At 46.0% G+C, this 15,649-nt stretch overlaps 1 protein-coding gene across 32 annotated transcripts in view; it reads right to left on the bottom strand.

The window, feature by feature from the left end:
* Positions 1 to 15,649, bottom strand: part of LOC113210314 (ankyrin-3) — a 141,534-nt gene that overhangs the window by 42,744 nt on the left and 83,141 nt on the right. For 21 of the 32 annotated variants that reach the window (XM_052267827.1, XM_052267814.1, XM_052267823.1 and 18 more), the window contains one exon: positions 860 to 11,586. The exons of 8 other annotated variants lie outside the window; for them this stretch is intronic. In XM_052267827.1, the coding sequence (XP_052123787.1) occupies positions 860 to 11,586 (10,727 nt within the window). Of the gene's footprint in view, positions 1 to 750; positions 11,587 to 15,649 lie in introns of all 32 variants that reach the window. 3 more of the 32 variants (XM_052267826.1, XM_052267831.1, XM_052267834.1) reach the window with 1 other exon arrangement.

Below are 15,649 nucleotides of genomic sequence, written 5' to 3'. Positions count from 1 at the left end.
AGCGAGCGTGTGCGCGCGCTTGCCCACGGGTGAAGTGCCCGTTCTTAACTGAATATAACGAAAGGTTCGCACACGTTTAAAGCGTGACCTATAAAGAAACCGGCAGCATCGTAGCATCGTAAACAATGCTTTGTAATTTTAAAGCGATGCCTTGGTATATCAAGGAAATATCGTATTTTGTTACAATGCTCTCTTTTTCTTTGTGATACAAGGCTCTGTGGGCTTTTCACAGCGCAGAGCTCTAAGAGAAAACGACAACGTGCTTGCTTGGTGGTAAAACCAAAACCCCGGTTCTGCACCTCTGAGCACCCACATAGCCACTGAGCAACAGCCCGTAAAATGAGACAGGAAAATACGATGATATATAGTTCGCGTTGAACACAACCGTTTATGAAAAGATAAGCCCTAAACGTAAGTACTAAAATCGAACGTGCACAACTCAAAAGTTTTACTGAAACAGAAAATAATGACATGCATGTTTGCAAACGCATCTACGATATTGTTTTATTGGCTTCAACTGTGTGTGTGTGTGTGTGTGTGTGTGTGAGTGTGTGTGTTTTAGAATCCTATAGCGCCTGTCCCCTCCCTAGTGAAAAAATCCAGTTTTGGACCAAATAATTTCTTATATTAACCCAATGACTCGACGCTCGTTACAACTTGCCTTGTTTTACTTAATTCCCACTTTACACGAAACCTATAAGCCATGCTTACAGGCGTCAAAGCTTCTGTTTAAATCGGGCAAAACTTTACCTTGCGATGCAATACTTCTGAAATACGGACCCCCAAGTTCATTGCTTAATCGCAACGCATCATCCGGTCCTATACTGGTGGTGTGTCCCATATAATAAAGTTCACGCACCGTGTCAGCGGTATCCACCGTCGATATAACGTCTGATCGCTTTGTTGCCTTAGGTGACACTGAGCGGGAGCGTCGCCGATCAGACGAGGTAGACGACGAGGGAATTGCTGTGGATTCCGACAAGGATGAGTCGGTTGTGTCGATGAATGACTGTTCGCCCTCGGTAGGACGGCGTTGTCGTTCAGGTTGGTGGTAGACAACCTCTACAGCTTCCGATGATTCAACTGTTCTTGTGAAAACCTCTGACGTGAGTAACTGGGTTACAAGTCCTTGATTCCCGGCACGCGCCAGGCGGCTTGGGCTTGAAGGCAGTGACGTCTGCAATCGTGGGTGGAGGGAATGCAACATTGGTTCTCTGGATGTTGGAATCGGTGCCGACGACGCGCGTCTCGAAACTGCCTCTCCTGAAGGACTCAGAATCCCAAGTGACTCAGCTTCGTCTTGAATCAAAGACGAACTATCAGGCTCAGTTAACTCAAAATCTTCCCCAGTAATTGTGGACGGTACGGATTCCTGGGATGTCTTCTTCTGGACGTTATTTGACGGCACTTTGGACGGCTTTGTTGTAGCTTTAGTGGACGATGACACAGGAATCGCACTCCGTTCCCGCCTCTTAATTTTGGACGGCTCAGTTAGCACAACACCCGTTACTGATGTTGATGTTTTAGTTGCATATTTGGTTTGGCGAACGCTTGTAGTATGGGAAGCAGTGTAGATTTTTTGGTGTGGTGCATCCTTACTGGTCATCGATTGCCTTTGGGTATGCTTGAAAGAAGCAGATGACGATGGTTGAGCTGTGTACTCACTTCTAGAGCGAGCTGTGTTACTTCTTGTGCTTGAGGCACTGCTGCTTTCTGATACGCGACGGGTCGATGATGACGTCGATGACACGCTTGAGGGTCTGGAAGTACCAGCTAATTTTGCTGTCTGTTTGGTGGAATATTTTCTTGGCGGAGTGTTATCACGCGGTGACTTTTGGACATGAGTTTGCTTCATTTTCGTGTTTTGGGCATCTTTTTCGCTCGTTGTATGTCTCGATCGTCCAGACTGAATAGATTGAGTTACACTAACCGATTTTGTTGTCTGTTTGAGTGGCACTCTTTTAGTGGGCGTTCCCTCTCTAGAGGACTTTTGGCTGCTTGACAGCTTCTCTATAGTTTCTTGCGATTCTTTTCCCCGCTTTGCATCGCGGGAGACGGTTGAGCGCATGTAGTTAAAAGCAGAGGTTTGACGGTAAGGACTTTGGTATTCAGTCTTTTTAATTTCTAATGAACCCCTTGATTTAACTTTACTAGTTGATATATGTGGTTCCATTGCAGAAGTCGACAGCTGATCCTTACTCTGCGCAGATCTCTTGGATGGCAAATCAACAACAGTCCGCTGCGATGTTGTGCTTGATGTCGAGGTTCTTGTGATATTTGTATACTTTCCCTCAACAGATCCAGATGCTGTAGAGCTGCTTAGCTTTTGAAACTTCTCTGCCCGTGCTGTTCTACTCACAGTTGAGGATCCCGTGCTAACTTTTCTCGACATTTTTGAAGAAACTGCCTCGACACGACGTTTCGAAGTTTTCAAAGCAAGTAATTCTTTGTCATCACGAATGTTTCCATCCGTTAAATCTTCAACAGCTGTTAGCTCGTACTCAATTTCAGTTGACATTGGAACATCTATTGATACTTCAATCATATCATCGTTTCTTTCAATCTCTTTGTTATTCGGCGGGTCACAGTTTGGGGACTCTGCCTGAGACGTAACCAGAGCACTTTGTTCTAATAAGTCTCCAACAGCGTAATCACGCTCAACAAAGTCCTCCGATGATACTGTAGAGAATGTGTTGTCTTCAGCGATCCCAGCTGTTGCACCACCAGAAATCCGCTGCAACACCCCAGAGCGCGAGCTTTCCTCGACACTAGCTCTGTGTTTAATCTCCAATGTTTGGGACATTTGGAATGATTCACTGTCTCCTCCAACAATGCGCTCACTACCCCCAGTGAATGAATCTCTGTCATTAGATGTGTCAGTAATTTCAAAACTTGACCCAGTCTCTACTGCATCTGAAACAGTAGTTATCGAGACGTCCGTGACATCAGAGGAAACCTCCTCAACTGTTGTATCAATGCACACTGCTATTCCACCCGTAAAATGTTTTGATTCAACTACAGTCCCACTACGGAGTTCGTCGAACTGTTCTCCTCGAGAGGCAGAACCCCTAACACATGTTTCTACTTTCATAGCATTACTTAAATCACAAGACTCTATGAGATCAACAGACTCAATACAAGGTGCATTCACAACCTCTCGCGATTTCTTAGTGCAGGTGAGATCGTTTCCACTATCAATGCTACTTTGTGCTTCATTGGAAGATGTAATTTCGGATAAAGAAGTAATGTGCGTAGTTCTTAAAGCATACTGTTCCAGAGCGGAACTTTGAGAAATGGCCGTGGATACATCGTTTGGATCTATAATATGCGACTTTGTACTACCACTCAAGGCGTCAGACGACTCTGGTTTGAAGTCAACTTGTGCTATGTCTTGGGAAACAGGTAACGGCTTTGTTGACTGCAAGTTTTCACAATGAGAAACTTTTTCAAGATCAGCAGTTATTGATGGATGTTCCCCAGGTGGACAATAATTATCAACTTCACTTAGAATAACCTGAACTTTCTCGGTAGACCGAAAACTTTGAGAAGGCTCTGAAAAAGACAAACTAATAGGAGTGGCTATTTTCTCAAATACATTAACATCATATTCATGAGCTGCAACTTGGCGAGGATGCGACTCGCTTCTATCACTAAGTTTTGGCTTATCTACGCCAGGTTGAACAGAAGCAAAATTTTCTTTTTCTCCTTGTGGTTCTCCCATGTCTTTATCATTAGTACCAGCAGGTGCCTTTGAAATGGTTCCCCGCTCTTCAGACAAAAAAGCACCAGTAAGAGTACTATAACGCTCAAGTAGCAATTCGCTACTAATGTGACTAACACGTTCTGGACGGGCCTCAACAAGTTTTCGCTCTTCGACTAAAAACCGATCCGTTAAAATTGAGATACTGGCCTCTGCATGGGCATCCATATCTGGATTAGCGGTTTTTAAAGGTTGATTATCAAGTATGATTGGCTCGCTGACGTCAGAAGGTTCAAAAGATGTGAGCTCAGGCACAACACGCCTTACACACATCTCTTCAACCTCTACAGGATACGATTCAGTAGACGCGATGTCCCGTGTATGACGTGCTGAACGAAGCGAAACAAGGTTTGGAGGTGAAATGCTACTTTTCTGGCGATGCAGTTCATCGTCAGCCACTTCACGGAACTGGGAAAAATCGACATCAGGGAAATTCTCATCAATACTAGCCCTGTGCACAACTTTTTGAATGCAAACAGGTTCATTGCTAGCATCGCCCGAAACATGTGCAATTCCTTCCTCTAATTTTGTGTGGGAAACATCACTTCCAGATAACTCAAAGGATGATACGGGAACGCCAGGTGCCTGCTCCAAGGCACTCTGAACAGCCAAGAGTTCCAAATCAAAATCAGAAGACGACTGACTTATAACCTGGGACTCTTCAGGAACGTCACTTACTTGTGTTCGGAGCGTTTTCGTGGGCGACCCTACACTGAAGGTATGTTTTTTCATAACTGATTCCTCAGCGACGATGGGAAACAAATCTCCGCCAGTCACCGGTGGGGCGGTCAGTGTCAGAGCAGTCTCAACCGCAACAGCCTTGACAACATCAACTGTTACGTCATGTGAAATAGGATAACCGGTGTCCTCACTATCTTCGGCCACAAAACTGCTGTCACGGTAGCTATCACCAACATTCAGAGGATTTACGGCCTCCTCACTAGAATGCCCTAAAATTACAGCTACCTCCTTAAATAAAAGATTGCCATCCGATTTCTCGACAACCTGTTCGTGAACTATCGAAGAACTGTTTTGCTTCGTCAAATCAAAATCCGATTGAGCAAAAGACCCACCGACCGGAAAAGCAGTCTCTTGAGAATGCTTGCCTTTAAGGTTTCCATCACTCTCCTCACTGCCAACATCAGCTGCTAACAACAAATCAATCTCAGGCTCCGTAAAATTAATAACTTCTGGATCAGTCAAAACGTCAGACAAGGTCTCCACAGCCATCTCTACAACACTTTCAATGCCAACTTGAAAAGCAGTTGACTGCAATGGAATAAAACCTTCATTTGAACCTCCTAAAACCCTCTTCGAGTCTTCTGACAAAACAGTGCCTGCCACATTCTCATTGCTGCTCTCGACTGAGCCCTTGGCCACGGCAGCAAAAGCCTTGACTTCAACAACGCCCGCATCAAGACTTTTTAGCTCATCGCTTACAACCCTGTAATCAGTAACAGCAACAATCTCGGCTTCGTCCACTAAAGCGTCATTGAGGCCCTTAAGGTCTGTACCAATGTAAGTCACGGTGTCCTGCGCTTCGATTCGAATTTCAGTAAGTTCCGCATTGTCGGCGCCTGCCTCGAGGCCTGTAAGGCGTTCATAAGCTACACCTTCAGAAGGTTCGCCTACTTTCTCGGCCTCGCCCACAAAAGCGCCCACAAAAGCCTCCGCACCCATTCTTATGTCTGCAGCGACGTCAGAGACAGTGTCCTGCACTCTGATTTTGACTTCATCCACTTTCTCGGCGGCTGTGCTCGCGACGCCATCCTTGACCTCGACAACTTCTTTCTTGGCGGACACAGCAGCTTCTTTCGCCTCGCGTGGTGACTTGTCGGCTATATCAGACACGCTGTCAGCAGTGTCCTCGCTTTGTCCCATCGGCAAACTGTCTTTTGCTTTACATTTGCCCTTCTTCGAGATCTCGTCCTTTTCGTGCTCAGCGGAATCCTTGATGTCAGAGACAGTGTCTGCCGCCTTCTCTTTGCTCTCCTCGACCGCCTCCTTGGCCTCGGCTACAGTAGCTTTGGCCTCGTCGGCGCCCGCCTCGAGACTTTTCAGCCCGTCGCTAACTACCTCGTCTACGGCATCGCCTACTTTCTCGGCCCCGCCCACTACAGCGTCCTTGATCGCCTCCGCGCCCTCCCTTACGACTGCCGCGACGTCAGTCACGGTGTCCTGCACTTTGATTTCGAGTTCATCCGCTTTCTCGGCGGCCGCGCTCGCGACGCTATCCTTGGCCTCCACAACTTCCGTCTTGGCGGCCTCGGCCGCTTCTTTCGCCTCGCGTACCGACTCGTCAACTTTGTCCGACACGCTCTCAGCAGCGTCCTTGCCTTTGCCCATCAGGGAACCGAAGAAGCCGCCTACTGCTTTCTTTGCCTCTTTTACTTTACTTTTGCCCTTCTTCGAGATCTCGTCCTTTTCGTGCTCAACGGAATCCTTGATGTCAGAGACAGTGTCTGCCGCCTTCTCTTTGCTCTCCTCGACCGCCTCCTTGGCCTCGGCTACAGTAGCTTTGGCCTTGTCGACCTCTTGGCGAATTTTAACCTGTTTTTCTGCTAATTCTGTTCCTTTAGCCATGATTTGCTCTGTTTGTAATGTATCTTTTTTAATGGGGTCGATCTTGTTTGTTTGGTACATCTTTTGTTCGTTTTCTAAAAATAATTGTGTTTGTTCTGATTGTTTTAAAGTACTTTTGTCTCCGATTTGATTTACGTTTGATGCTTTGCATAGCATATCTGTTTTAGGTTTCGGTGGTTCATCTGTAGTTTTTCTTTTTTCCGAGAAGGCTTGCAGATCCTGCTCTATTTCTGTATTTATTTCGTCAGGATCTGTTTTATTTTTTGTTTCGTCATTTGTTTCTTCCGATACGTCTTTACCCTTGCTTCGTAGTGAACCAAAGAATTCTCCAACCACCTTCTTTGCTCCTTTTCCTTTTATTTTACCCTTTAAATATTTGTCTTCTGTTTCAATCTCTGCCATGTCAGCAACTTGGTGCTCTGTTACGATTGGTTTGCTTTGTATTTTAAGGATATCGTCTGTTTGGTACATTTGTTGCTCGTTTAACAAGAAAGCTTTGGTAGTAGCAAGTGTAGTTTTGTCTGTTTCTGCCTCAGTTTCTGTGAGTTTTGTGTCTTTGGTGGTAGATTCTTTGGCTTCTTCGCCATCTTTACTCTTTCCCCGAAGGGCTCCGAAGAACCCTCCGGCCTTCTTTTTGTGTCCCATTTGTCCTTGCTTTAGTTCATTTTCGTCCGTCAGTGCTATTTCAGAGCTTTTCGTTACACTTTCAATTGTTTCTGTGTCAATATGTGTGTCATCCTCATCGACGTACTTTAAGTCTGGTTCCGCGTGATAGCTTTGTTTTTCGTTCAGCAAAAAATGTTTAGTTGAAAGTAAGTCTGTATTCCTTTCACCTACACTGTCTAATTCGTCGCGTATTTGTGTTGTCACTACTGTTTCCTCAGATATATTTTTCATTTCCTTTTCACCTTTCTTTTTCTTTTTTGACTTTTTAGGAATTGCACTTCTTCCAGAATCGCTTTCTTGTTCTGAATCTGAGTCCCTTGACCGTCCCATTAGTGATCCAAAGAAACCACCGACTGCTTTTTTAGCTTCTTTTACTTTTCCTCTTATTTTGTGCCTTGTTTCAGGTGTGGATTCTCGCGAGTCTGCGGCTGGCATTTCAATGTCTTTTTCTAGTCTTTCCTCGACTTCAATAATTATTTGTTCATCAGTTTTGACAGAAGAACCCTGACTAAGAATGGCCTCAGCCTTCGTTATTTCTTGTTTTACCTTTTCCTCTTTTACGTTTTTCTCTTCATCCAATGCTTTCGTTGCATCTGCTAAAAGGCGCGCATCTTCTACGGCTATTTTTACGGAGGGATCCTTTTCGTCTCTTATAGTGCTCACGTCTGTAAGTACGAGACCCGTTTTTAAACCGGGATGAAAATCGTGCAAACAAGCACGCTCTGATTTGAGTAAGTCATTTGTCACCTTTAAAGTGGTTTTAGCATCTACTACGCTGATATCTACTGCTGTCGGGGTTGTAATTGGCTTGTCAGTGTATACGTCGGGCGATTTTCCTAATGAAACCACTTTTATCTCTTTGTCTTCGATTTCGGAAGATGCGTTTTCAGAAGACTTCATTCTTTCATCAAATTTGGTAGTCACGATTTTCTCAGAAAGAGATTTAGACTCAGATTTTATAGACATTATGTATTTTGAAGGTTCCCCTCTATCTCCCGATACCTTTATCTCGTCATTTACCTTATCCTTTTCGTCCTTTACTAGGTGTGCGTACGACCTGTCAGAAATGCACTCCACACTTTGGTCCACTAGCTGTTCGCCCTCCTGACTAGGTTTCGAGACTGCATCTAATGCCATTGATTGCCCTACGGCCACACAAACAATCAAAGCAGACCGAAGTTCGCTTTCAACTGTTCGCCCATCATCAGCCCTAGCACTGCTAACGTGAATTGTTTCGTCTGTTTCAGATTTCTCTGAAGTATGTATATTTCGCCCTTTACGTTCAGCCTCAAGCAAGTCATGGGTGGCCTTAATTGCTAGCACCGTCGCGGGCTCAACTTTGCCACTCTTCACTTTCTCAGAGCCCTCATCAAGTTTTTCGTCTGCTACTGCTTGGGTTTCCAAAACTGAATCTACATCTTGTGTAGATGCAGATGGAACGCGTAAGTCTGCTTCCGAACTTAAAACCTTACGTTCACCGGGAGGTGAACACGGTCTAGTATCGCCATCTAAATCCGAATCAAGTCGTTCGTGGTCGTCGGGCTCCTTATGTTGAATTGTAAGTTCAGTCGTTTGGCTGCAGCTTACCTCTGGTATGAGTGACATCCCCGTTGCCCTAGCTAGAGCCAAGTTTAAAGTGCCTAAATCTGATCCCTCAGGGGTTGGAGTCAAATCTGGTTTCAGCTGCCGCACTTCCTGCTTTATTTGACGGGTGCATTCGGCTACCTCTGACATTAGATCAGACACGTCCCTCTCTGTTACAACATGATCAGCTTCTTTCTGCAAACTGCGTGGTCTGGGGTCACATACCTCTTTTCTGACAACATCTACAACATGAGATCCATCAATGCTACTAGTAGTGGAGAGAGAACCAACATTTTCCTGATGAGTTGTTGCTCCTTTCTGCAGTTCCATGGCGGAAAGTGTAGCGGAGCTTTCAGTGCTTGCAGAATCTTCTTCAACTTGTGCGCTAGGAGAAGACATTTCTGGGGTTGCGGTGGCAGCATGGTCAGATGTGAGAGCATTGTCTACAGTTGTGTTTTCCGCAGTCAATTCGGTGTCATCAAGCGTCTTTCTAATCCGCTCAAGTGTGGTTTGCGCAGTAAGCAAGTCAGGAGCCAATGTTTTAATTGAATGGTGTTGGTTTGAAACCTCATTGGGTACTCCAGAAACGTCAAGTTTCTCGCTTATCCGCTTAAGTGTCTCTTCAGTTTTATGCAGACATGTCTCAACACCCGTCGGCAAACCTTCATCTCGTTTTTCAGTTAAACGGTTTTCATGGTCACTTGAAAACTCGGGAAGGATATTTTCAACTGTATCTCTTAGCTTCTCCATTGCACTAACCGTAGCTGCTAAGTCTTGGGCAAATGGTTGCCGTTGTTGTTCACTGTGAGATGTCACAGTCTTCACATGAGCTATTGTTTCTTTGACAGTTTCAACTTTGTTCATTTCATGTGCAGTTGTTTTTACTGTAAATGTCAGGACAGAGCTATCTTCCCTGTTTTCCATTTCTGTCGTTTCTTCCCTAGTAGTCTTGACTACGACTTGCTTCACCTCTTCTCTTTCAATAATCTCGTCCACGTTTTCCTCGAAAATCTTTCTATCATGTAAATTTGACTCTTGAGGAGCTTGTGGTGTTTCAGTCGTTTTACTTGTTTTCTGGAGTTCTTGTGATTTGGTTGTAATTGGATGTACACTAACGTTATCCAAATTAGTTTCCTGTACAAAAACGGTTCGTTTTCCATCTGATTGCCCTGCTACCTTTACCGTTAATTCTTCACGATCGCTTTCTATGCTTTTATTTATATCTTCCATCACAGAAAATGTTACTTCAGTTTCGACTTTGTCAATAGAAATTTTATCATATGAAGCGCCTCGTGGTGGCGAGTCTTTGCTGCTCGAGCGCCGAGCATGCTTTGGGGTGCCCAGACTGTCTTCAATTTCCTCCACGATTTTTGATACACCCGGGTGTGATCTCAAACTTTCTTCGTCAGAATCGTCGTCCACCGTGCGTTGCACAGCTGTTTTAAGGTCTTCTCCTTCATCTGGCTCGGTAAACACCTTTTGGAGCTCTTTCACCTTCGGTCCTATTTTCTTGGGTGGACTTGGGTCCTTCTGTGGCAAACTGTGTGAAGTTTCCGGACCAATCTGAATTACTAATTCAGTTTTGAACCGTTTAGATTCTGTGTCTTCCTCAGGACTGCGTGCGAGATCCGCGTCATGGGGCAAAACAGGGGCCGACGCCGAGATAGAGCTTAATTGTTTGAGAGACTCATCATCCGAGCCAATTGGGCTCACTCCTGCGTCTTTTGTATCCACAGAATCTGTGTAGACGGACGCTTCTGAAGTAGGAATTTCTATAGGAGAAAGTGCTACGGAACTTGACTCAATCTGATAATCGTGAGGACTTGTGCCCATCTCTGTGAAACTAACAAGCGTCACTTCTTCGTCGTAAAATTTCATGTCAGAAGACATCGGTGGGAGGCCAATATCATCAGGTTGGATAGGACTCAATCCAGCATCGGTTAATTCTGATTCTTCTCCGTCAATGTCAGCGTCGATGTCCCTGTCGGCTCGGCCACGCGCTGGCTGCTGTGCTGGACTAGTGTCCGTTGTTCCACGTGTTAGACTAATGCCAGTATCTGTTATGAGATGTGATGCACTTTCGTCCGTACCAGGACTGTCAACAGAAGCTATAATAGCTTCACCCTGGTCGTACCGGTACACACTTTCCTCGCCACTAAACAAAACAGTTTCTTCTTTCTTGCGCTCCTTTCTACTAGGCAGTATAAAAATGCCACTGCTATGTTCTGGGCTTGACTGATCTTTGTACGTAACCTTCGCACAAGAGCGCTGTGGATCCACACCAGTTCTTGCTGAACGCCGTAGAGGTGACTCACTTTCCTCGGTGACGTCAGCGTCAAAGGACGCCGACGCCGAATCTTTCCCACCAGGCTCCTTTCTTGTGACGCTTATGTGCGACTCTGACCGAATCGATATCTCTACATCCTGACTTCCGTACAAAGTCACTGTACTCTCTGATGAAGCACTTGCGTCCCGTGTGCGTACCTTTTTGTGTCCAATTACGAGTTCAAGTGTAGGGGGTGTCTGCACTACTCTGCAAACAGCAGGTGGACTGGTTGATCGTGAAGATTGTCGTGGACTTTTATCACTGGTCGTGGAGTCTGTCGGAGGGTTGTCGTCTCCCACACCACCCGCAAGTCGATCGACGTCCTTGCGATGCTCAGCCCGCTTCTCGTCAGCAGCTCCCTTCTCCTCCCCCGGTGATTCGAGCTGCTTGAACTCCACCCCCATGGCCTGCATCTTATCGATCCGTGCAGCAACGTCTCTCTTTTCGGAGGATAGAAGTGATGTCGCCCGGGAGCTGTGAGAGGCGCCCTGAGGGGCGCCCGGAGTGGAAGGCGTCCGCACCGCCTCCTCGTCGCTTTCATCGGGGACGGCGATGAACCCGTGCCTAGTGGTAATACCCGAGGGCGGCGTTTCCAATAGGAACTGCTCCTGGAAGCTGTCTGCGTCCAGGTCCTCATCCTCTTGGGGCGATGCGGCGGCAACCGCCACTGCAGCGTGCAACCAACATACAGGACAGGTTACAGGGCCGTTCGCTTCCATGCGCTCCAGAAAACACTCTCTCCGGGGAAGTCCAGGTGTGTCCGGGAGCGTGGGTCAGGCGTGAAGGAGAGGGGGCCGGTGATAACAGACAGCAGCCAAGAAAAACAAGCCAGCAACGTTCCATCCATTGCAAGAAAAAAGCCAGAAAAGGTTCACTACTGAGCATGTATCTTCTCCCAGTGACCACACTTCCCTTCTCTACGCTAATCGAGTAGCGGCAAGGACGTTCCTCTCACACATATAGCCAACGTGAACATTTGAGGGTCACCTACAAGTTCGAGAAACGTCCCTACAATGTGACCCCAGACCTTTTGCGAGAGGGCACAGTGGCCATGTCATGCATCAAAAAGCAAAGTGACGGATCAGCGGCAGCTCCAGACATTTCGACATGCGACTACTGACCTGAGGTGGACCTCAGTTACGCTTCAGGGCACTCGCGTTCCTCTGCGGAACCAATAACGCCTCTAGTAACGCACCACCAAAAAGCATTAGATTCTGTCACCACAATTAAAATGTTGACACAGGCGTGAGAACGATTTTAGCAGTGTTTACATTTCAGAACATTATACTTGGCTGAGCTGCCTTGGTCACGCTGCCCGTATACTCAAACATCCCAATGCAAAGAGAGCTTGGGGACAAAATTGTCGTCACTTAATAATTGGCAATGACCAGCGGCTCGCCAAAAGTTGAAAAGCCTGAAGAAAATCCTACGACTATGAAACCTAGAGTGGTCATAATTTAAATAGCCTGACACCATTGTCACCTTCCCAGTACTTAAAAAACTGTCACCAGCGTTAGCGGAAGCCCTGCATAAACGTTCGCTTCTAACTTTGCTTTCTCCTCTTTCCGAATGTGCTATTACGTGCTCCGTATTCGCGACAATTCACCCAGTTACCGTTTCCTAAGTGCGGTAAAGCTGATAACTTTGAAGTGAGATGAGTTTGCACGGTGCAACGTCATAGAATGATTGATGGTTGTGTATAGATGGGCATAGTGTGGCAGATCCTCTTGAGCTGTGATCGGTGGCTAAATGGGTACAACATGAATTGACAACCAAACATATGTTTTCTGCACGTAGGAGAGTGATTACGCCAGTAGCTAAGCGAAACTACGCAGTTCGCATTCAATAACGCATTGCATGCATAATAAATGGTGCGCGCGAAGCAGCGTGTAGACATCAGCTTGCAGCATGCCCTAAATCATGAGGTTTGCCGACCAGGGAGGCACCCCATCCCATTTCTGCAAATTTTAGGCAAGGACAACACAAAAATATTCACCACGGCTTAAACATCGTCCTCGAAAGGTTTTTTGAATGAGAACGGACAGTCGCACCTGTTTAGCGTAGGGCGTTTGATAGTGAGCAAACCAATAAACGACAAATTTCCCGTACCCAATTTGTGTTATAAAATCAATTAATTTTCAGAAACTACTTCCCCCACATGTCAGGCCGTATATAGATTAAAAGAAACCCCGCTTACTTAATTTACGTTCTAGATTTGAGGTGTACTGCGTTTCTGACGGCAAAGTTAAGGTAACGCGGATTAACTTCCCGACGTCAGCGATACAGCATGTGTACTACACTACAGCAAAAGAAAGAAAAAAAAGCATTTCATCGTCTAGCACTCACCTGAGGTTTGAAATATCAAATTAAAAGTTCGTGCATGTTTGCCCTACTGATTGCAAATTAGAGAAACGGGAGTTGACAGCAAGGAACGGGAGGGGGGTCGGGGAACATTGTAAGTAATCACGCAAGTCAACAAAACACAATAGCAAAGTTTCGTAACGATCCGTGCAATTATTCAGTAACAGACGTTTATTGGTGTTAATTTAATATTTTATTCTGGAGCGGTACCCTAGCAGGCGACTGCAAAGACCCGTCTGCTTTTATATTGCCCGCTGTACTGACCGCATGCGTGCGAGTGCATTGCCTATACCGTGTGATCAGGCTACGACACAACAGTGTTGCGGGTTTGCACACCGTAGAGGCCATGGCGCCTTACGGGTAGAGCAAGTGGCAACCCAGCATACTGTTGTGTCGTGGCCTTGATACACGGTACTTTCGGGGCCGCAAAGCTCAAAAAGGATAGGCAAACCCACAGGTACGCCCTGCGCGTTGTACAGTGTAACCACAAAAGAGGAAGGGGTTTGTCATCCACCTAGCGGAGGGCACTAGCAAATACTATTTGGCACATGTTCAAGTAGTTAGTCCAATGCAAAAAACGCAACAAGTAGGAGTTATTTCTTTGCGGTGCCGATTATTAAAAATATTATACAGTTGCCTTAGGTTTGTCAAAACAGCTCGCGGCGGAACCTTTGCAGTTGTGAATACGGAGTACGGGCTGGGGTCTCACGCACACTCACTTTCACAGATGCATTCACACTCAATTAGAATACGTTAAGATTAAACCAATTATAAATAAGCCGCTCAACAACCAACAAACACAATATTCGGTCCACCTATAATAATTCAGTAACTTCACCTTTCAACATACCATTACACAAGGAAAATTCAATGTATACAAGAAAAGATGACTACAGTCAAGATTTTTAAGTAAATTTAATCTACTGGTCATGCTGAAAATGCGTGTGGGCGGGAGCGTTTTCAGCCAACAGCCAGCAGAAAACTACAAAACAGGGGGCAAGCGTAACACTGCTGGCAGGTGAGGCGAGCTTTAAAAGTGCAAGGAAAGTGTAAAGGATATGTAAAAGCGAACTCGACAAATGCATTTCTGTCGAAAAGACGGAGAGTTGCGAGTAAAAACTATTCCACCCGAGGCGAAGAAACCGGTCGTGTAAGTTGTACTTAAGTTATTTAAGTCACCGTTTTTTTTTTTATTATGTTTTCAACTCTACTTTTTAAGGCACTTGAAACATCAGATCATATCACGTTGGTAATAGCAAACTGTGATAGGCAGTTTACTGGGCAACCCAAATACCTGCATCTTAAGAGTTCAACTGGCATGCACTTCAAATCCTTCGCGTCTTTTCATGCACACTTGCAAGTGTTGGACACCCAATGTGTAATGCACTTCATTACGATGCACACTAGACTCGGATTTCGGATAGTAGTGAAGTGGGGTACTCCAGACTCCAGCTTCCTACTGATTGGTTCGTTTTACATAAATTAAAGCGATATGATCTAGTTACATTTTTAGACGCTTCAAATGCTTTTATACCTTGCCATCTACAGTACAGGTGGTTGAATGGTTTCTCCTCACAATTTCCGCGATTACACTATACCGCACGCATCTGCCTGCCATCTCTCGCCTTACGGTGCATTTCGACCCGAGCGAGTAGGCAACCCGAACGCACACATGCGCTACAGTCTACGCACAGAAACATTTGAGGCAAATCAGCCACCTAAAGAAATTCATTTAGCGAAATAAAAACTAAACTGGTTTTTCCATTGCTCTACAATGGCTTCAACACAAATGTGCTTCACATGGTACCAGCTACATTAAGACCGTTGACGCTATCTGATCTTAAACAAAAAGTGCACTTGGGGAAAACGGACTAATTCGGAGGGGTTTAGGGACATGATCCAAGCGATGCGTGGCTTTCCATTGGTATTCGTGCTAACCCCACCACACCTTTCTACCCCCCCCCCCTCCATAAAAATTGAAACGAGGGCGACTTACATTGCCAGTGCAGCAAAGCAGCGACACACACACACAGACATGGGCCTACAAAGTTGATTGACATCTTGGATTGGCGTCCATGGTGGCGGTTTGATACACTCACTCACTCTGGTAGGGAGGGTCAGGTTACTTCTGACGTCATACTCTTGCTAGCCAGCCTAGCCCTACCTCCTGCCCAGCCGAGGGCGCAGCCGCAGCCGCCACACGGAGGTGCGGGGGTGTCAGTGTCGGGGACCTAACAAGCGCGCCGGGCCAGACCAGCCAGGCCACAGAGTCACGTGGTTACACTGTTTGGGTTGCTGTTTCTAGGTCGGCACGCTAATTCTGTTACTGAAGACCCACGTAGGGTATGTAGGGCCACGCCGCCCCCCCC

The sequence above is a fragment of the Frankliniella occidentalis genome, unplaced genomic scaffold, assembly GCF_000697945.3.
Source record: "Frankliniella occidentalis isolate FOCC.00 unplaced genomic scaffold, Focc_3.1 Scaffold60, whole genome shotgun sequence".
NCBI lineage: Eukaryota > Metazoa > Arthropoda > Insecta > Thysanoptera > Thripidae > Frankliniella > Frankliniella occidentalis.
The sequence above is the reverse complement of the archived record's forward strand: the minus strand, read 5'-3'. Positions and strand labels throughout refer to the sequence as shown.